At 45.8% G+C, this 23,023-nt stretch overlaps 1 protein-coding gene across 1 annotated transcript; it reads right to left on the reverse strand.

The window, feature by feature from the left end:
• Positions 1-547: 547 nt before the first annotated feature.
• On the reverse strand, positions 548-955 carry LOC112926715 (large ribosomal subunit protein eL32-like). The gene has a single exon (XM_072722425.1). The coding sequence runs from the start codon at positions 953-955 to the stop codon at positions 548-550; it is 408 nt and encodes a 135-aa protein (XP_072578526.1).
• Positions 956-23,023: the final 22,068 nt, after the last annotated feature.

Genomic DNA, 23,023 nt, shown 5'->3' on the forward strand with positions numbered 1-23,023 from the left:
AGAGCTTGACCTGGGCTTCCAATCCCAGCTTACTGATGGAATACAGGGAGGCTTTTTACACTATTGGATGCCTAGGCCCACTCTGAAAGAGCAGTGGAAAAGGGGCTTTGAAAACCAAGGTACCCTAGCAACCTTGCACAGGTCCACACAGGCCATGCAGGCAAAATGTGAGGCTCAGCTCGTCTGAGTCTTGGCAAGACAGCTTGTGATGGGATGGCAGTCCAGGGATGGGAGCCTGGGAGGAGCTGGTAGGAGACTGTCCCACATCCCCTGCTGCGGTCATCTGGCCCCTTTTGTCTCCATGTTGTCCTTCTGGCATGGTGGACAGGGCTCTTTAGGAAATGGCACCCTTTGTTCTTCTTTTCACTGTCACTGTAAGAAATGAACTGTCTATGTGGTGTGATGAGCACTAGGTGTTATATGCAACTGATAACTTATTGAACACTACATTTGAAACTAATGACATACTATATGTTGGCTAATAGAATTTAGTTTTTTTGTAGTTTTATGGTTTTATTAACACAAATATGACACGCACATAAGCTGTCTATTCATTTTCTTCGCTACGCGGCCTGGCATTTGGATTGGTGACTGTGATGGCCAGCTGGGCTGCTCTTTCCACAATGGCTTTGCAGTTCTTGGAGAATACATTGTGAGCAATCTCTGCACAATAAGGTTTGTTGCACATCAGCAGCACTTCAAGCTCCTTGACGTTGTGGACTAGGAACTTCCGGAAGCCACTGGGCAGCATGTGCTTTGTTTTCTTGTTGCTCCCATAACCAATGTTGGGCATCAAGATTTGGCCCTTGAATCTTCTGCGTACCCTATTGTCAATGCCTCTGCATTTCTGCCAGTTGCTCTTAATTTTGACATATCGGTCTGACTGGTGCCGGATGAACCTCTTGGTCCTCTTTTTAATGATCTTGGACTTCACCAGAGGTCTGAGGGCAGCCATGATGCCCAGCAATCGGTGGCTGCCACCTCCGCAGGCAGCGCCTAGGAAGAGAGGGCTAATGGAATTTAAATTAAAAAAATTTTTTAAAGAAATAAACTACCAGTGTCTCCTTGGATTAGTCAGGTCTTGATCTTTTCTTATGTGTCTGCTTGACAATCACCTGACTCTGGTAGAGATGAAGCCCAGAATGTCTCATTTCTGATTGTAGTTTTTACTTCTTAGTTTGAAACAATGATAGATTCACAGAAAGTTACAAAATAGTGTACAGGAGGTCCTGTGTACCTTTCACCTTGTTTCTCTCAGTGATAATGTCATTGTAACCACAGGACCATATCCAGTCCAAGACATTGACATTGGTATAATCCACAGAACTTCTTCAGATTTCATTAGTTTTATAGGTACGTGCATGTGGTTCTATGCAGTCTTAGCCCATGTGTAGATTTGTGTGACCACCACCACCACAATCAAGATACAGAGCCATTCCATCACCATGAGGCTCTCACATACCATCCCTTTACAGCCTCACCCACCATCCCTGTTCCTTGCCCTAGCAACCACGAATCTGTTTTCCATCTCTAACATTTGGATATTTTGAGAATGATACAAATGGAATCAGTCTATTGAAACTGGCTTTTGAAATTGGCTTCTTTTACTCAGCATAATTCCCTTGAGATGCCCCCAAATTGTTGCCTATGTTGATAACTCACTGTATTTGTCATTGACCAGTAACTCATGGTGTGGACATACCAGGTTTAATTTAACCAGTCACCCATCAAAGGACATCTGAGTTGTTTCCATTTTGGGGCTATGATGGGTAGAGCTGCTTAGAACATTCATGTACAGGTTTTCATGTGAATATAACTTTTCATTTCTCTAGGATAAAAGCCCACAGAGTGCAATTGCTGGGTCACCTGATAGCTGCATGTTTGATCCTTTAAGAAACAACTACCAAACTCTCTTCCAGAGTGGCTATCTGATATTTGGCTTTTCCTCTCATGTGACTCTACTGTGCAGCTAGAGCTAAGACTCACAGCTCTGGAAGGAAGCTGAGGCATTCCCAGAAACCACGGGCACTTCAGCTAAGGAAGTCGAGGTCTCCCATTCCAATTTTTCAGAGATAATTCCTGGGAAATCTTTCTAAATTGTTCCCTAAGGACCAAAAAGGACTGCTCCTTTCACCTTAATTATTTATGCATGTCCTCTCAGATACGAGCTCAAGAGAATGGAAATGTCCACACTGCATCTATATAAGCTTCAGTGCGTGGTAGAAAACTTGCCTACATTCAGCTGGTAGGAAAGTCAGGTTGAACTTTGCAACCAGGGGCAACTGCTCTTCTGACTCCTGCCACTCTTTTCATGGGGGCTGGAAGCTTTTCTAGAAAATGGAGCTCTCATCATAGCTAAGCCTCTCAGCACCCTGAGCTCTTGTAGAGAACTAAAATCAAAACAGTCTCTCTCCCAAGTGGTGCGACTTCTCTGGGCGTCCTTGGGTGTTCTTTGATCAGTCTACCACGTATGTCCCAGCCACAGGGAGCACGGGTGGTGACATATATAGTAGAATGTTGGCAGGGCTTCCTTGGACCCAAGCATGGAACTAAGGAGTGACTAAGTCACAGACTCCAGGATACCCCTGAAGATAGAGCTCTTGGCCCTGCACCCCTCCACATGGCCTTCAGCTAGTCATCAAGCACTTATCTTGTGTGTGGCTTTTGCTAAGGGTCTCAGTTGCACTACCCAGATGCCTCACACACACAGCTCAAAGGGTCTATAGGTCATAAAAGCATCTGGTGACTATGTCCTAGCATCTTACTTTTCTGGCCCATGAAACCCTAAAATTCACCCCACACAACCTCTCCCCCACAAAAGCCATCGCTACCTTCATTCCCATGCCAGCTCTCTGTCCACTCCTTCAGAGAGTTCACCGAAGAACTCTGGTGGCATCACTGCCCCTCCACACTCCCTAGTCCGAGCCTGGGGCTAACCAAAGGCCAAACCAAAAAAAAAAAAAAAAGGGAAACAAAAGCAAACAAAAGAATTCCCCTGACCCCCCAATAAACACACACACAAAAGAGCAGGCTTGTGGGAAGAGGAAGCTTGCACCAGCATCTACCCCGAGGGGGGGCCCTGGGGCTCCCCTCATTGTTCTCCCTCCTCAGGCCTCGTGATGACAATCCCAGCCCAGACAGGTTGCAGCCCCCCTGCCCTGCAGCCAGCACCCCTCCTCTTTTCCCACCTTGGGCCCCCTGAGAAAGCTGCCTTGAAGCAGATGTCACAGCCCCAAGAGTGGTTCCCACAGGAGGAGGAAGTAAGAGCTCACAAAAGGCTGGGCCTTTCCCTGAGGAAGTAACGGTGGCTTTTCAGTGACAGACTCCTGCAAGGATGAGGGACAGAGCAGGTCGAGGCCCAGGGGACCAGGGCCAGGAGAGGAGCTGGCTCCTGGAGGAAAGGAGGGCATTGTGAGTCCTTGTTTACGGTGCTGGCGGGGGCCCTGACCTTGCTGCTTGTCAACAGACCCAATGCTCCCCCCTCCCCACACCTTCAGTATTGTTGTAGAGGCAGCCCATTCATAATTTTATTTGGGGGCGGTTGTTTTCAGGTTCCAGCTCCTCCCCCAACTGGCTCACTTTCAGCATTGTAACCCGGATAAAAAGGCAAGATATCCTTCCCCTTTCCTGGAGCCCCTTCCTATCCTGGCCCTGTTGGCTCAGGACTCTGTTAACCCTTAGAAGAGCAGGAGAGGGGGGTCTTCTCAACCACAGGCCTCCCAAGTAGGACCCAGGCCCCCGACCCCCACTCATCTCCCCAGTGTTGTTGGAGACAGAAACACATGACCCCAGGAAGGGCTGGGGACAGAAACAATTTGGGATCGTGGATTTAGACACTGGAGTGCCCGAGTCCTGGGAGGTAGAAATGGGCTGTTAGGATATGGGGCTTTCCCTAGAAGAGGCTGACATGTCACCCACCACAGGACACATGAGGAGAGGAAACACACTTTTGGAGGAACACTGACGACCCAGAAGAGGACTGCAAGCTAAGAAAGTCCTGGAAGTTGGGTCAAGGGTAGGGTAGTGAAGTAGACATGGGACTTCTGGCCTGGAGGGGTTTGGCCAGGGGACCGTAATGGGGGTTCCTTGACATACTGGGGACTGTCATGGAGCTGGGGGGAGGTTTACTCTGAGTAACTGAAAGAGCAGAATTTGGACTAGGGTGCAAGCTACTTGAAGTCTACTTCCTATTAATAAAGGATGCTCCCCATTGTTGGAAGTGAGCCCTGAGAAAGCAGTGAACCGCATCACTAAAAGCAGAGCCAGGGTAAGGTGGAGCCAGAGGGTGACAGGTACCATTGAGACCAGGCATTATGGGACCATGAAGCAGAGGCTCACCCTGTGACAAGCTCAAGGCCCAACAGGGAGCCCACGGCAAAGCCAGGACCACAACTGAGGGCTCTGGACTCCTGGAGCAGTGTTCTCTCCCTCTTACCTGTTTATATTGAGGCTGGCTGGCCCTGCAAGGCGCAAGCCTGCAGATGATAGGCAGTCCTGAGGGACCTTAAGGCTCCTTCCATAGTGAGATCTATAGCTTCAATAACTTTTTGTCTTCACCCTCGGAATTACTCTGCTTGCTCTTTCTTCCTAACACCCTGTACATTTTGATCCATTCTTCCCTAAGCTGGTCCCTTATGCCTCATGTCTTCTCTCCTGACATCCTGGTTCCAGCTCAGAAAATGCACAGGTTGCCTGGACGTTCAGCCAATTTGTTCTACCTCCCACCTGACAACCCCCATATGCCCACCTTCATGAGGCTTCCTGCCTGAAAGGTTCTAAGAAGTTCTTGTCCCTGCACTCTGCAACAGTACAGCCTCTTTTTGAAATGCCTTATTTTCCCCCACTAAGGTAAATGTCCCAGGTGTTTCTGAGAAGTTTCTGACATTTAGGTCTCTACTCTGTAGTTGGAAAGAAAGTTTTCACAAGGCGGAGCCTCAGTTCAACTCATGCATTTGAGGGCTGTGACAGGATATAGGGTGAATGATGGCCCTACCTTCATGGAACCCACAGGTCAACAGCATCTTCCCGGACTCCCCACAGCAACCTGCACTGTGCTAAGCACACACCTCAACAGCCTTTCTTCCTCACCTGATGGGCTGTGTGTTCTGAGTCGTCCATGCATTCAGAGGGCATACTGATCTGCTTGGGCTGCCATGCCAACATGCACTAGGAGGTGAGGGTGGGTGGGGGTCTTAAGCAACAGACATTTATTTTCTCATAGTTCTGAGGCTAGAAGTCTAGCATCAAAGTGTCAGCAGGGTTGCATTCTGCAGAGCCTCTCTCCTTGGCTTATAGATGGCTATGTTCACCCTGGGTCCTCACAAAGTCCTCACAGAGGCCTTTCCTCTGTCTGGGTCTATGTCTGTGTCCTAAACTCCTCTTTTTTTAAGGGCACTAGTCATATTGGATTAGGGCCCTCCCCATATGACCTCATTTTAACTTAATCATCCTTTGAAATGCCCTATCTCCAAATACTATCACATTCTGAGATACTGGAGCTTAGAACTTCAATATATGAATTTTGGGGAAGCACAGTTCAGCCCATAATGGTGGATATGGAGTACCCTTTCTCTAAGAGTATCTCCAGGATCTCATTGATTCTATGAAGAGTCAATGGCAAGAGAAATAGAGCAATAAATAGAAAGGAAGGACAGAGGGATCTGAAGTTGAAGAATGAATTGAATTGAGGGCTAACAACTAGAAAGCCCTGGAATCCTCAGAGAAGCATGTCCTGCCACCTCAGCAGTCTCTTCAGTACAAAACCCCTTGGCATCTTAGGAGGCCTAAAGCCCAACATGGCCACCCATGGATTCTTAGTTAAGGGCTCTTAAAACTCATGTAAGTCAGTAAGGCCTGCATGCAAGGATAATGATATTCATGCCAATGACAGAAACAGGCTGAATGGAGGTCAGGAGCCACTTTTGGGAGATGGATAGTACACTGAGAGAAGTGGTCTTGCTGCTGGCAGGGAGGGACATAAAGGGTTGGGACATTTAGGGATTAATGATAGCCAGAAAGGCTACTAATTCTGACCCACAGAGGCCACACAAAGGGTAGGGTAAGCAAGACTTCCCATGAATGCCAGGATGCTGATGGGGAGCCATAATCTACCCCCGGAATTCCTTGTCATGTGTGTGCATATGTGTGCCTGCATGCATGTTTGTGCCTGAATGCATGTTTCTATATGAATGCATGTTTCTGTGTGCATGGATGTTCATGTTTGCATGCACATGTGTGTGTGTGTGTGTGTGTGTGTGTGTGCCTTCATGCACTAGGAGTGGCCAAGTGTCCCAGATGAGGTGAAGAAGGGATTTGAGACCTGTCAGAGCAGGGAGGCTGTAATTCAGGCCACAGAATTCTTTGCCATTGGGTGGTCATGGCACAGGAAGCATCTAGTTTTACCCAGGAGCAGGCGGGGACACCCACTTCTCCCCACATCCCACTCCGTCAGAGGCTTACTCTGGCTCCTTATTGGTCTCATTTTCTCTAAGAAGAGACCATCAGGATTTAAAAGAAGGGGTGCATTCTACCCAGGCTCCATGGGAGGCACCCTGAGAAGCCCTTACACACATCACACTGTTCTAGAACTCAAAGACACGTTCCTGTGAATTCCTTCATGGGACTCTCACAATGGTACTGACAGTAGACTGCAAAATCATCCCCGTTTTGCAGCTGGGCAGGGGAAATGCTGGCCTGGGGCTTGGAAGCCAGGGAGACTTGGACTGGGATCCTGCTCAGCAACTTAGCAATGTATGTCTTAGGACGAAATTGATCTCTCTGAACCCCTGTTTCCTGAGATACAAAAAATAGAGATATTAATGCTCACTGGAGAACTTTTGGGGTGGTTGGTAAGTTAAAGCATGCAAATCGTGAAGCACAGCTTATAGTAGGTATGGCAGTCCCTCCTCTCCTCCTTTCCCCATCAAAGATGGTATGGGGCTAGCTCAAGGTCACAGAGAGCACAGCTGGAATTGACTAAAGAATGTAGTGTCCACTGTCCCTTTGCCTATCTCTAGAAATCTCTGCTCAGCTGTCCCATCTCAAGGCTGCTTCCTAACTGATCCTCCAAAGGCTGATAAGTGGGTGACCAGCATATTCCTTCCCATTTTTCACTTCCAATGACTCCCAAACTAGCAAAATCCCATATCAGAACTAAGAGGGCAAGACGGGGTAACCTGGACCCTTCTCAGAACCCACGGTGGGCCAAGGGTCTCTCAGTCTCACAGAACTTCACCTCCCCAGAGGTGAGCCAAACAGCAGCTCAGAGGTCATGAATGGTCCACCACTCTTCTTCCCTCTCATCTCTATCTCTGTACATGGGGCCCTCACACCTTCAAGACGCATTCATTCACTGCTTATGGAGCCCCTATGTGGATAAGCAGCAAGGCCCTGGCACATAGCCTTCTGATTTCCCTGGAGTTAATAGTCCCTGTGGCTCCCTACCCAGCCATGAACAACTGAGTAGGTGAGAGGGAAACGATGAAGGACAGCAGCAAAAGGCAAGTTCCCCCACACTGCCTTGACTAGAGGGAGGGAACCTAGCAGCCCTACCTATGTCATTCCCATAGTACTTCTCAAATCCTGGACTCAGGATCAAAAGGCAACTGAATCAGGATCTAAACTCAACTCCCACCCAAGGCAGGAGAAGACAAACCCATGTCTGATGTTCAGGGCAGGATATGATAAAGAATCTCTCCCTAACCAAACTTTAGATAGGCTCCTCTGCACCTTTTTTTTTCAAGTAGACCTTATCCTTGGGCTTCTATGTTCATTCTTTCAGAGTCTAGTTTTGGTAAGATTCCTGCTAAGACAGTTTAGAAATAATCCTTCACACTTGGTATCTGATGACCCTCAATATCTGATCAATTCCTTCATCCCCCTCACCCTGCCTCAGGTAAAATCAGATCACCTGACCTGCCTTCTGTAAGAGTCCTTTTAGGTTGTTTTAGCAATAATCCCCTAACCCTAATATCTCCTTTTAGTAATTTTCATCCACTGACCCCATAGACTGCTCCTTGTCTATAAATCCCCACTTGTTCTGGTCATATTTAGAGTTAACTGCATCTCTCTGCCCCATCAGTAATCTTAACACTTATCCCAGTAGTCCTGAATAAAGTCTTCCTTACCATCTTAACAAATGTCAGAATAATTGTTCCTTTAATAGGTAATATAAAAAGCAAGCAAACAAAGAGATATATGTTCTTTTAGGATTTTATACATATGAGATTTACAAGGTGCCTACCTGATCAACTTTTGGGGAATAATCATTAGGTTTTTTTGGCAATACACAGAGCGATGGCCAGGTGGATGATCCCAGGCTGTCGGATTTATCTTTCAGAGAGAAGAATCTAGAGACATGGACAGAAATCTCTGCAGCTCCAGGCACCAGGCTGGAGCCAATACCCTGACAGAGTGAGGCCACCACTCTGTTGGTGACTATTGAAGTGAGAACCTGAGCTTATGGCCACCCTCACTGTCTTACAGTCTTCTGTCATCATGTGGTGCTGGCCAAGGGCTTTGGAACCTTTGATGTCTGAAATTCTGTTTGCCTTTTGCATGAGGAGGAACAACTACTTAGGGGCTGGTCTTGCTTACTCTAAACAGAGAATCCTCTCCACAGGTCACATCCAAGAGGAAGATTCGAGTCTTCAGCACACGTATTTGTATTCACAGCACCTGGTTCAAAAAGAATCCTAGATACCTGGCCCACTTTCTCACTGAACAGTTGGGATCCAAACCATTTGGTAAAATCAATCCCTTACTCATCACCAATCAGAGCACAGCTGGGATTAGAACTGAGAACTGGAGCTAAGGAGACCTTCCTTTCTAGTGAGTGGGGTCCCCACATGATCAATGCTGAAGGGAGTCAGAAACAGATTTCACTGTTATTTTTCACCCTTGAAGTTGAGAGAAAACTCCCCTCTCAAGTTTTCTTTGTGGGAGGAGGAAAAAATAAGAACCTGCAAATCAGCAGGGAATACAATTTTAAAAATAAGCCTCTGGGCCAGTGTGTTTAATGCCCGCCCCGTGGGGATCCTCAGCCCATAACTCAGGAGCACAATGGCTTTTCTTGTTATGAATGAGTGTGAAGTGCCAGCAGAGGAAATAGGAAGCCCCCAATGTAGTCTGAATGGACCTGTGAACAGGGATAATAAAAGTTGTCCTGGATTTCCGTTACCACCAGGTGTTTCCGCCGGGGCTTCTATTCATTCAGGCTTGGGGATGGCCACGGGTGCCAAATCTTCCCCAGCCCCAACCCCAACCCCTTGCTCCATGCCCCTGACCTTACCCCATCCACTAGAGGCTACCCAGGCCTGGACTTCTGGGATTCCATGATGGGCATGTTCTCATCCTTGGGGCATCAATTCTATGGGATTTATTCTAGAGTAAAGATGAGGGCAAGGGATGAGAGAGAGGAAGGGAGCACCAGATTACAGCCTCCAGCCCAGTTTCAGTAAGAGAAGCTCATGAGAGGGAACCCAGATGCATAAGGAGACAGGTGGTCATGAGATATGGGTGACAGACACATAGTGAGGTACTTAGGCCAGGAGCTAAGAGGGACCCAGCAATGAGGAGGTTTAGGGTTAGATGCTGGAGAAGGACACCCATCTGTAAGGAGGGGCTACGATATATCAACACAGGTACATGTTGGAACAGCTAGACGCAGGTGCCTGGAGGCCTGTCATAGAATCTACCACTAACTTTCCCTGTGACCTTGAGCATGTCACTCCTCCACCGAGCCTGTTCCTTAGCCCCCAAACAAGGAGGTTGGAACATGCTGCTCATCTAGCACTACCTTCTATGATCCGACATCAGACTGTAAGACAGAAGTGCTTCTAACGGAAAGCACAGAAACCAGAAAGGGGCACAGATGAGTGAAACTAGCCTGGTGCAAGAAGAGGGACTAAGCGGGGTGGGCAGGAGTCAACTGCCCTGTCATGTATTTCAATATGATGCAGGCCACAGAACACACACCAGCCCCCTGCCAGGTGAGGGACCCTGCCAAGGTAGGCTTCCTGTACCCAAATGCTGAGGTAGCCACTGGGATGAGTTATTTTGCCCTTTAACCATTTTAATTGGACAGATTAAGAGATATGCTGCAATGGTGGGGTGGGGACTCTGTCATTCTGAAATGGATAGGGGAATTTATTCTCTTTGGGTAGAGAATATATCATAAATGGCTTAATTCTTTACATAGTAGATGGTTTACAATACACACCAGCTGGATAGACAAGAGCTCGTGGATCAGCCATAGCCATGACCCGATCACAGGTAGGAAGGCCCAACTCCTCCCAATCCTGGAAGACACTGCCTGAAATCCATGGATAGCCAACTGCATGGTCACTGAAACATGTTAGCTGGGATTGTTCCTCTCTGGCAACATCACTATCACAGATGGAAGAACCTTCAACTGGGAACCCCATATCCTACCATTTCTAGCCTCTCTTTGTTCCATCTTCAGGGCAGGTAGGTGAGCCAAGCAATAAACATATACTAAGAACCTACTAGGGGGAGAGAAGCCCTCTGGTTGCTGTTGTTTGGAGAGCAAGTTCTGACTATGGACAGTCCAGGTGTTTGGTTGATATCAGTTGCCTAAGGCCTTTGATAATTAGTAAAGTATGCATCATGACATCCAAGATAATATACATCGTCGGTTCCCCAGGCAATGATGATGATGGTGATAGTAGTGATGTTGATGATTCATAAACAGCTTCAGAGTAAATACTGAGCTATGTCCCTTTCGTATCCTATATTGAATTTTTGGGTCTAATAACTAAATGATGTAAGAGAGATGTTTATTAACATACAAGTAAGAGCACTGAGGTTCATAGACATACACGGGTTGTCAGAAATTTCATAACTAGTAAGTGGTAGAGACAACCTTTTGTTTTCCCAGCCAAGAAAGCCAAGTCTGAGAAGCACTGCCTACCACAATGCCATCACCCAGAAGATGCTGAGTGGAGCGAATACTTTTGTCCAAACTGGGAAAATCTACTGGGCTCTGAAACACCTTAGGAACCAGATGACTTTAGTTTTTTTCTTATAACCCTGTAGAACCCTGGTCCTCTATCAACTCCTCAGAAATTGAAAGGGCCCAGAGCTTCAGGTGGACCTTCAAAAATGGTGATAATCGTTTTGGTATTAATCACTTTCTCCATCCTTTAGTCTATACACATGTGCTGGGCACAGAACCACCAGGTACAAAACAGATGAGATGTTGTGTGGGTAGTAAAAAAAAAAAAAAAACACCACACTGGAAACCAAAAATCTGCATCATATTACAAGACATTCACCTTCTGGCTGTGTGACCTTAGGTGAGTACCTTCCCTTCTGACCCTCATTGTCCTCATTTGTCAAATAAGGGAATTAAATTAGATGCTCTTTTGTATTTCTCCATTTTATTGTTAAGTGATTCTACAATGGTTCCCATGCCTTTTGGGGCCACTAGCATCTTCCAGAAGTCCACACAGTGGAGGCTGCTAGAATACTATCCCTTTACCTAGAAGAAGAGAAAATTGAGAGCGGGAAGCAAGTGCTTTTCTGAGTGGAGAAGGTTTTTCCCTACCACCTGCTCTAACCATCTAAATCTCAGCCACCCTTCAGGTCAAGACTCAGGTGTGAAATAGTAACTACAGCAGCCATGGGCTTGCTATCCCCACCCCCATGTCCCATTGGCCCCAGCTATCCCTCCTACCTCAACACACCCCCATTTTCAACCTTTCTACTGACAAATCACATCACTTGCAGTTTTGCAATTTCTAAACTGAGCTCAGATTCTCACTTTCCAGAAGGCTCCACACTTAGAAACCAAGACAGCCCCACCCTCCACCCCTCCAGGCTCCCCTTGGCCTGGAACTTAGCACTCTACTTCTGGGCCAGCAATGTTGGTCACGGATTTCTTTCTGATCCTCATGCTTTCTGATCCTGATGCTTCTTTGAAGGATACAGGATAGGAGACAGGAAGAACTGAAGGGTTAGGATCACCATGGGTTCATGCACCTGGTTGAAGTTTTGTACCTGGTCTCTGACTTGGCTCACAATTGCTGCCAGGGCAGGGAGGTGGCTGAACCAGCAACACAGAAACATCCCCAGGGCTGAAAATTCAGTCATGGAATCCTCTTGGAAGGAAGACAAGAATATAACCACCAGCAAGACCACCGTTTTTATGCCTTTGTGTCAGGGGGCAGTAGACAGAAGAAATGTAATGTCTTGGTCAGTTCGGGTTGCTATAACAAATTACCATAGATCCGGTGGCTTAAACAATAAAGTGTATTTCTCACAGTTCTGGAGGCTGGGAAGTCCAAGATCAAGGTGCCAACAGATCCCATGTCTGATGAGAGATTGTTTCCTGGTTTGCAGACAGACTTGTTCTCAATGTGCTCACATGCTGGAGAGCAGAGAGAGGAAGCTAGCTCTCTTGTGTTTCTTCTTATAAGGGCACTAATCCCATTGTGTGAACTTCACCTTCATGACCTCATCACGTCCCAAAGATTCCACCTCTAATACCATCCCATTGGAGGTTAGGATGTCAACACATCAATTGGTTGTGGGGGGTAATAAGGAGACAAATAACTCATTCCAATGGTACAGCTATGAAAGAGTGTAAGGTAGAGGACAAGGTCAAGAGAGAGAGATTCCTCCATCCCTCTCTCTTTCTCTTTCTCTTTCTTTCTACCTTGTTCATATTCTCTATAACAGTTATCAAGTTATCACGACCTGAAAGGATCTTGTTTATTATTTTTTCACTGTTTCACTTTCTACTTCTTCTCATCAGACAGAAAACTCCATGAGTGCAGGCCTTTTTTTGTCATATCTGCTGCTGTTTCCAGAGCCCAGAAGGGTACCAGTTGGTACTCAATAAGTGAGTTGGTGAACAAAGAAATAAACACTTGTTATCATTAGCATTAGTCCCCAAGTTATAGTTAATGGAAATGGAGGCCCAAAGAGATTAAGTTACTTGCCCATGACATGCAGCTAGTAACAGAGGCAAGAACCTATCCTGGTCTTGAGATTTCTAGTTGGCTAACCATTCCATGCATCATGTGACTTGTTTTATTGTCCTTGAAAACAGTGACAAGACCAAGTCAGATGCCTGGAGGATTTCTCAGATCTTTTGAGCCCAAAAGAGTCAAGGAGATTGCACTATCCTTAGGGCTTAATATAAACCTATACTGTTTTCCTCCCTATTTAGGAGTCTATTTCAGTAAATATCTTTTGTGGTTACTACACTTATGTACTCAGTAGATTTTATTCAAATGATCCCAGCTGTGGTTGGCTCACTGTGGTTAGCACCGTAGGGCAGGTTATGGGTCTCTTTTGTTCCTCAACCACCATGGTTTCCAAAGCAGGCTCAGTGTGGGATTGTGTGTGTGTGGAATTGAATCAAATTGTCTGCTCTCTTTATAGATGCCCCTCCTGTCTGATAGGTTCGTTATGCAGGGGGGTCCTCAGCTGGCCCCAGACTGAGCCTATTTCCCTTGACAACAAAGTTCCCACTTTCTTTCAGGCCCGAGGCACTTACTCTAAGGAAGGTACAGAGAGAAGACTCCCTTTCTCCAGGAGTCTCTGTCTTTGCTTTCCAGGAAGTAGAGGCTGGAGGTTGGTTGCTAGTGTCCAGTCAAGCCCTGACTTTTACATGCTAAGCCTGAGAGCAAAACTTGGTGAAAGTTCCCAGCTGGGGGAATTTCCCCTTCTTCACCAGCCTCATCCAGTCTACTCTGTACCCCCAAGCACCAGAGCCTGGGTCCCTGGGTCCACATAGACACATCTCTACCTGCTATTCCTCATGAGATAGTCCTCTAAAACTTTCTTCTCTGAATGGGCTCTGTACCCATCCTCACTTTCACTTCTTTCCTCTACTCCATTAAGTAGTGGGAACCCCATTCCAGTTATACAAAGGCCGTAGTTACTGATATGCATCTGGTCAGTGAAGGGCTCCTTCCTGGAGGGTCTCCATCTCATCCTCCATCGGTGAGGGCCGAGTGACCCCAGTTCCCTAGTGGAACATTTATTATATCTTTCACTTGGCTTTCACTTGGCTCTGCTATGCGCAGTGGCCAATGGCTGGGAATTCTCTGAGCCCCAGTTACACCACTGTAACATAGAAGTAATCATCCAGATCTCTCACATAATTGCTTTGAAAAACTAGTGGAGAAAATGCCTCACTTAGGTGAGCTTTCTAAATAGAGTTTTCTTGTGAACTGGAATAATAATATCTAACTTATGGGGTGTGAGGAGTAAATGGGGTACCATATTTAAAGTTAGCAGAGTGCACCATACACAGTTGCATCTCAATAAATGGCAGCTAGTGTCATCAATATTGTGGTCTCTATCAAGGGGACTGCTTGAATATCCAACATAGGCTGGCTGTATTCTCATGCTGTGCTTCTTGCCTTCCAGCAGAACCTATAAAGCTTTGATATCTCATCCTTGGCAGGGCACTATGTATGTCATCCCATGTGTTCCTCCCAGGGAGGAAGGGTTCAATGGAAAGATCCTTGATTTTGGAGTCCAACAGACGTGGCTTGAAATCCGTATTTCACCATTTGCTAGCTGTGTAAACTTGAATGGTTATTTAATTCCACTGATCCCCTATTTCCTTACTTGCAAAATAGGGTCATTAGGAAAGGCTTTGCAAAGAAGCCATCATTTGAATCAGGCCTGGAAGGACAGGTAAGATTTGGAGAAGTGGAGAGGAGAGTCCAGGAGGAAGCAGATGCAAATGAGTGAGGCAGACAACAGCTCTGCTGGTCACAGGGCACAGGGGAGCCAAATCATGAAGGCCTTGACTACCAGGCAGGCAGGAGTCTTTTCTGTAGGCAAAAGGGGACCGTGGAAGCTTTTCTAACAATGAGGTCATCTGCACTGCATTTCTTGGCTTCTGTTAGAAGTGAGCTCTTGATACTGGTTTCTGGGAAGATGGAGATCCCACTTATAGCACCTGCAATGGGGAATCCATTCTTGGCAGAGTGAGTAAGGACCCCAGGGTTGTCTCATGTCCTTTCATGTCTCTCCACAGGTGTGTGTAGCTTGGACATGAGCTTGGCTGACTGAGATTTTTGTTTTCATTACTCTTAGCACATGACTGATGCCAAGAAAAGCAGAGAAAGGCAGATTAAGTCACTGAAAGTTGTGCCCTTGAGAATGTGCAAAACAATAGTTTCAAGGAGTGAACAAGTGGGGTGTCTTTAGTCCAGGTGGAAATATGCAAACTGGTCATTCTGAGAGGTGGGTACCAAAGGCTATGAGAGCAGAAGAAGGCCAGGTCAAAGGTCTGACTAATCCAAAAGGCCTAGGGGCTTCCTTGGATCAAGATCAGGATGAACTGAAGACCATGTGATGAGGGCACATAGTATGCTAGAAAAAGCACAAAACCTAGAGTCTAACAATCCATAGTTCATCTTCTGTTCTGGCCACTGCTTAGCTATAGAATCAGCATGCAAACGAAGCCTTTATGAGTTTTAACTTGCTGATCTATGTAATAATAATATTGCCCTCTTAGGGCTATTATGAGAAGTACATGAACACACTCAGGTGACTGCTGTAGGAGGCACTGGATTTAAATGCCTGATACGAACACTATAGAAGAGAACACAGATTGGAAAACTGGAATCTGAGACCTGTGATCAGCAAGAGCAAGGAGGAGAATACGGGTGTGGGGTCCAGGCCCAGTCCCAGCCCTGTAAGGAAATAGGACCATTGCACCCAGTTCTATGGCAGAAGCTACTTGCTCTGTCTTCTGAGTCACAAAGCTGACTGTGCTCAACAAGAGGTTAGAAGTCAGGGTCCAGCAAATAACCTACTTGGGTGAGAGGGAGGTGTGGACAGAGGGGCTTCTTTTTCCTCTGGACCCTTTCTCAGGCCACATCTTTATTATTCTATATAATTGAAGACAGCTGGCTTCTCCACCATGGAGAAATGTGGACCACAGTGGACCATGCCAAATTCATCTTGTTTGGGAATAGAGACAGCACAGACTTTTACTTTACTCTTAAAGATTTTATATTAATAGGACTACAGATTTCAGTCTGAATCCATAGCAGTTGAGCAATGGTATCTAATATAGTTGGAAAGTTACCAGTTATAATGAACACAGGCAAACAAATAAACACTCATCCCTGTATCATTGTGAATGCTATGTGTGTATGTTTAGGCAGAACCTTTGTGGGTTCAGAGCCAGGGGGATTTAGTGAAATAAGCATTGGGCTTGGAGTCTTGAAATCAAAGGGCCTGATGGGATCCTGAGCATAGAACTCACCACTGGGTATATGGTTGTAAGGAAGTTATTTAGCCTTGTGGTCATTTATTTTTCTTATTTGTAAAATGGGATGATGGGATAATATATACACAGGGAAGCTGTCACAGTTGAATGGGATATAAATGTGAACATGTTTTATATATCATAAAGTGGAATGCCTGAGTGGCTCAGTGGTTGAGCGTCTGCCTTCAGCTCAAGGCATGGTCCCAGGGTCCTGAAATCAAGTCTCACATCGGGCTCCTCACAGGGAAACTGCTTCTCCCTCTGTCTGTGTCTTTGCTTCTTTCTCTGTATCTCTCATGAATAAATAAATTTTTTAAAAAAAGAATTATATATACCATGAAGTGCTGCAGAAGAGGGAAATGTTTCGCTTATTGAGTTTTAGAATTGATTTACTTGGCCTGAAGACTCTCTTGCTCAAGAGGTCATCTGTTGGCTTTGGCTATTGTCTCCCCACCCTCCCTGAGAGTAGGGAAGGTAAAATTGCCAAGAATGATGCAGCAGATCAGGGGCTTCTCCTGGCCCCCAACAGGCCTTTCTCTTAGGCAGGGATGGGAAAGAGTACCCAGGGAGCCTGGCTTCCCTCCTTCCCTATTAGAGGCAGACAATGCCAGGGGAATGGGAAATTCCTGATGCAGAGACTCCCAAGCAAGGCCCGTGGTCAGGCTTCCCCCAGGGGGCTTGAAAAACCCTATGGTTCATAGGTCATCTGCTGCCATGGCAGTCTCTGTGAGATGAGGCGGTGAGGTGTGGTAGGAAGGATGAACTTGGGAAGCCAAGTTTCTCATCCCTGATTTCGCTTGTTCCACAACCTGGGTGAGTTATGGCCTCTCTTTGGAATGATCTCTAAGATCCTTGCCACCTCTGAAAAGTAAATTCCTGCCCTTCATAAACTGTAAATGCATTGCAATGCTTTTGCTCTTAGATCTCAGGATTTACTGATCAGTTTTTGTCCTCCCCTCTGTCCCACTGAAAAATTCTAAGAGTCCTCATCATTGTAGGTTAGGCTTCTTTGTCCCACCTGACACTAGAATGGCCCACCTGGGCCCTGACAGTGCTTCATACCACACTTCCCAGGCCTATCTGACCTGCTCTTTTGTCCCAGAAAAGGGAATTAGGCACAGAGAAGGCCATGGGATATTCCAAAGGCCTAGATCTCCTTTCCAGGCAATGTCCCCACTGACACGGGCTTTCTTGACACAATGTCCCCATGTAAAATGCACCTCAACTTTTAGTTTATCCCAAAGAGATGAGTCAAATTGTGGGCACTTCCTTTCAGACAAAAGTTGAGTGGTAAGTGAAAGATTTAGGTTCCATCAAGACCTTCCAAGACCCTGCATCAGAACACATAGGGTCGTGATCACCCAGTCCACCTAGTTCAAGAGACTGGATCATTGTCTGTGCCAGTTGTATGATGCGCAGGGCAGGTTAACATGAACATGTGTTAAGTAAGGGTTGATAGAAGGTCCGGATCCCCTCAGTGATAGAACAAGTTGGAGGGCAGAAGTTAGGCCTCCCTGCACACAGTTCTGCTAAAGGGCCAGGCCCAGCACTCAAATACTTTATAAAGTAGTGCCATTTCTGCTGCCCCTTCTTCTGTAACCAAAGGCACTGTCATATGTGCTGCTCTCAGAGGAAACAAAGCAGTCAGAATCCATTATTAGGAGAGGCTTTTACAGATGGAGAAACTAAGACCCAGATGCCAGGACTGGCTTGGATGAGATCAATCACCTTTATGAGTTGCAAGACCTGGAGTGTGACACCAATCCCAGTGCTGACAAAGACAGGACACCTGTCCTAGCACAGTGCCCCAGATCTCCGGAAGGTCAGCTAGGGAACCAGACACACGGCTCCCAGCAAGCCACCTATAAATAGCACTGAGATCTGTACCTGCACACTCCCGACCGCCGTGTACAGGGTGGTGTGCACAAGCCCAGGGCACAATGAATGGGGATTGTTAAGCAGGAGATGGCTTGTATTCATCTACATCGCTTGGGTCTACGCCAGCCCCTTTTCTCCAAGCAATCCCATTTTGGCTATTGTGCCCATTATGGCTGATCATTATCTTGGTTGTTTATCCAGTTGCTGTATAGATTGACTTTCTGAATGTTAGGGTTTGGCTGTTTCCATAACAGGAAGCTGCTTGCTGTCTTACTGTGTTAAGAAACTCCAGTCTACACAATAGAATCCCAGCAAAAGCCTAAACACTCCATTTGCCGGGGAAACCTCATTGAATCTAGCTCTTATTGTTTCTTTTATAGGCTGAATCCTGTATTTACAGTCAGAGTGGTGTGTGTGTGTGTGTGTGTGTGTGTGTGTGTGTGTGTATGCGTGCACAGGATATTAAGACTGCCTTTTCACTTTCCACCTGAACCTCAGCATAAATTAGGGTATGAAGATTCCCCAGATATAGACTTACTAAAGTTGGGGTGTGGGGGACACAAGCAGGATTTCATTCCTGCAGAGTTTCTCCTGGTTCTCCTCAGATTGCCTTGTACTTAGAAGGAAGTTGGCGTTTGTGTTTTCATACCAAGGCACAAACAGTAGAACAAAACGCTCAAGTCAGCGTTGAACCCAGGCGCCAAGACCCCTATGGAGGAAATAGAAGATCAAAAGAGAGGCATTCGGTCCTTGTTTCTGTCTGTCACTATTATTTATTATCTTCTGAGTGGTTCCCATGCGCCTGGAGATTTTTAAACCAGTGCCTGGGTGTGGTTAAATATCACGGATTCATCTTCGATTTTATCAGGTCCTCCTCTCCCATTTCACCTACCAAGGAGCTTAGAGAAGAAATCAGATGGACCACAGTTGGAAGAGTCTAGAGCTCCATGGAGAGATGCCTCCTTCAGAACAGAGACTTGGCGCATCAGAGAATCAGGTGTTTAGAGTTTGGCTGGGTGCTCCCACAGGGCACAGGCCTCCTCACCACCTTACCTGGTGAGGTAAACCTGCTAATTTGACCTTTCAAGGACCTTTATGAGGTTGCAGTTCCTTGGGATGCAATTCTAGATGGAGAATGACCCTGGATCCCTTACTATATCTGTAAACCCTGTAAATCTCATCAACAGATGATTTTAGGCATTTTGCCTGTTGTAACCAATGAAGCTAGGAAACAGCTTTGTCAAATAATCCATAAAGGTTAAGTGTGTATGCAAATTGCAGAGAGACTAGTAAGTATCTCAGGTTACCTATCTCAGGTCTACCCGCAGGGACCCTGTCCCTACTTCACCAGTAGAGTGCAAGTGGTCGACCCAGAAGGATCCTGGCAGAAGCTTGAGGGACAAAGAAGTGGGATTATTGGGTCCCAGAGGGACCTAGCAGATAGTATAGATATGATTTAGTTCAATTCATTCTTCACTTTGTGGCAAAAAAGTGAGGTCAAGAAAGTCAAGTGCTTGAGGTCAAGTGGCTAGTTAATGGCAGTGTCAGAGGAGGATGCCCTGCTCCCCCAGCCCAAGTTGAGAGGCAGCAGAGAGAGTAAGCATTCCCCTCAAAGGTCCAGGTAAGGAGGGATGACAGTCACTCAAACCAGAAACCCAAGGCACCAAGAGAATGGTGGACACAAGACTATCTCAAATGATTGAGCCTGGGTTATTTTAAATCACTATATACATCATAGTCTCCAAATGTCTTTAAAAGACAGAGAGAGAAGGAGGAGGAGGGGGAGGAGAAAAAAGAGAAGAAAATGCAGGTCTGGGCAGCCCTGGTGGCGCTACGGTTTAGTGCCGCCTGCAGCCCAGGGCATGATCCTGCAGACCCTGGATTGAGTCCCACGTCAGGCTCTTTGCATGGAGCCTGCTTCTCCCTCTGCCTGTGGCTCTGCCTGTCTCTCTCTCTCTCTCTCTCTCTCTCTGCATCTCTATGAATAAATAAATAAAATCTAAAAAAAAAAAAGAAAGAAAATGCAGGTTTCCTGGAGAGATATTTCAAGTTACATAAAGCATGGGAGTCAGCAGTTTTAACCACTCTTAAATTAAGTAAAATTGGAGGTCCCAGTGGCGGTGATAGGACAGGGGAACAGAGAGGAGAGAAATGCTTAACTCTTGATTCTTAGAAGAAGCTCTGAATCTCCAAAGCATTCTGTTCTGCTTGCAAAGACGTGATCTGGTGAGATATAAGTGCCAGCCAATCTATCGGATCTAAAGAGGTAGGAAAAGTCTTTGCTTGTTTTGTTTTTTTTTTTAATTAGTCAAACAAATGTGTATATTCTTGTATCTTGGTGCTGATAGAATTCCAAAGGCCCTGTAGTCCAACCTCAACTGGATGCTTGAATCTAAATATGAGACAGAAACTTTTGCTTTGGTTGAAGGCTCCTGGTGTCCTATGGATCAAACACCATTTCCATCTTGTTCCACTCCTCTTTGGGGGTCTTTGTAGACAGAGCCTCCTTAGGAAAGCGGCCACCCAGAGAGCTGTAATGAGAGCTGTTTAGCAGCAGAGGGCATTGTTTACCCAAAATCCAAGCCTGAACTCGCCCTAACAAGATAAACTTCGAATTCTGATGCTGAGAGTGGTCATCTAACTGGTTCTCTGGTCTCTTCCAAACCAGGTCCAAACCAGCCTAACAGATGAGAAGGTCATAAGTTCACAAAGCACTCCCTTGTCTTACTCGGGAGCTCAGTCCTGTTGTAGCAGTCCTCCTTGTCAAGAAACCCTTAAACCAGCCTGCACCCATTGTGTTGCATTTCCTCTTGTTCTGTTCCACTGACTTTGAACCTTGTGTTCATATTGCAGCAGATCGAATTACTTCCCCAAGATGCTTTCCCTCTATTATTCTCATTTAGCCAGCATTCGCTACCATGTTAACATCCTTGGGATGGGACACAGGGTGGGGTTGGGGCAGTGCAAATTAGGCCTAATTTGAACATTGGCAGATTAAATCTAACATCGTGTGAGAGTTTGGGATAAAGCTAGATCGCATAAACCACAAATGAAGAGCATTTGATTATTTGTTGGGCTTACACTTCAGAAACCTGGCTTCTGTGAAACACATGTAAAAATCAGAATCACTCTTACAGGACTATGCTTCTTGGAAAAAATGTACCCAAGACACTTGGAACACTGGAAATAGCCAGACACCATAGTGTCATTCTCTAAATATTTATTAGCTATGTTACTGTGGTAACATTAACTTTACTCGTATTGAGATTTGGCCTTGGTCTGTATAAGGTTAAGCTTCAGAATCCCTTGTTCTAACCAAAGAGCCTTAATCCAGCCATGCGTTTTGTGAAATTTGTGAAAGTGAGATATTTTAGTCACAAATTGGTTAAGACTATTGTTTTTTTCCACTCTGACTTTCCCTCCGTCATACTTACCATGTATATACGTACTTTAGTCACTTCTGTGTAGTTAATCATTGCTAGCTCTCCAGGTGTGGAAATGGCTTCCAGGCACACCCCAGGGACCAACAGCACCATTAAATGAAGGTGCAAGACCAGAGGTCTTACCTCAGTGGGCACACGTTTTAGGGCTCCCAGCATTGGAAGTGTGTACCAAGCAGGCAAGACCCAAGATTTGGAATATCCAGAGCCAGAAGTTTGCATGAATTATTTTCCTGGCTTTGTGATATTTGTTGAGTTTTTTCTTTTATAAATATGCTATTGGGACAAAACTATGGAGAAAATAAAAAATATCAGTAGTTTCCAGGGGTTCAGGGGTAGGGAGGGTTGAGTAGGTGAAACACAGAGGATTTTTAGGGCAATGAAACTCTGGTACTGTAACAGTAGATGCATGTCACTATACATTTATCCAAATCCACAGAATGTACAACACCAAGAATGAATCCCGATGTAAAACTATGGACTTCGGTGATAATGCTGTGTCAGTGCTGGTTTGTTGATTGTAGCCATGTACCACTCTAAAGGGGATGTTGTTCATGGGGGAAGGAGGCTGTGCATGTATGGGGCAGGGTGTACGTTAAAAATCTCTGCGACTTTTGCTCTATTTTACTGTGAATCTAAAATTGCTCTAAAAAATAAAGTCTATTTAAAAAAAAAATAGACAATTTTCTGTAATTCATTTACTCATTCCAAATAAATATTCACATTTGAGCCTAGTTAGCATTCACAATCTATATTCTGTTTCTTGAAGAGGACTCTGAATTGTGGAGGCTCCCACAAAACCTGGGGCTGCCCTGTTTACAGGGTAGCAAATTCTTGCAGCTGTATTAGCTCATACTTAATAATTATGCCATTTTCCATTCAGATTATAAAGACCTTGATGGTGTATTCCATTCATGAAGGACAACTATATGCTGTCTGGAGTTAATAGACCCCCTCTTACTATACTCCATTGGCTGTTATCTGTAGGATTTGTGTTACTGGCCTGTTGAGTAGAGCACGGAAAGTTTTGTCCTGAGATTTCTGGTCACTCGGAAGTGTCTTGAGCTAAAACAGAAGGGGTATCACAGGAAGCATCTAATTATCCATGTTCCATGTCAATAGAAGGGAACAGCAAATAGTGAACTACACAAGCCAGTGACTTGAGTACAGTGAATGGGGTAATGGTATCCCGCCCTGGTGAGCTGGGTTGAGAGGAGCTACGAGGCCTTTCAGCGTGGTCATCCATCCTCCTGTTCCCACTGCTGCTAATGACACTGAAAGACATTACTTTACAGAAGGGAACATACTTTCTTTGCTTCTAGAATTTTCCCAAGTTCACTCCTTCTGGGAGACAAGATTGGTTAAACTTCATAGTTTGTTTTCTCCAAGGTACTGCTTGGCTAGAGTGAAAAAAAAATGGTTTTTTAGACAACCAATATTCATG

The sequence above is a fragment of the Vulpes vulpes genome, chromosome 9 (genome assembly GCF_048418805.1).
Source record: "Vulpes vulpes isolate BD-2025 chromosome 9, VulVul3, whole genome shotgun sequence".
NCBI lineage: Eukaryota > Metazoa > Chordata > Mammalia > Carnivora > Canidae > Vulpes > Vulpes vulpes.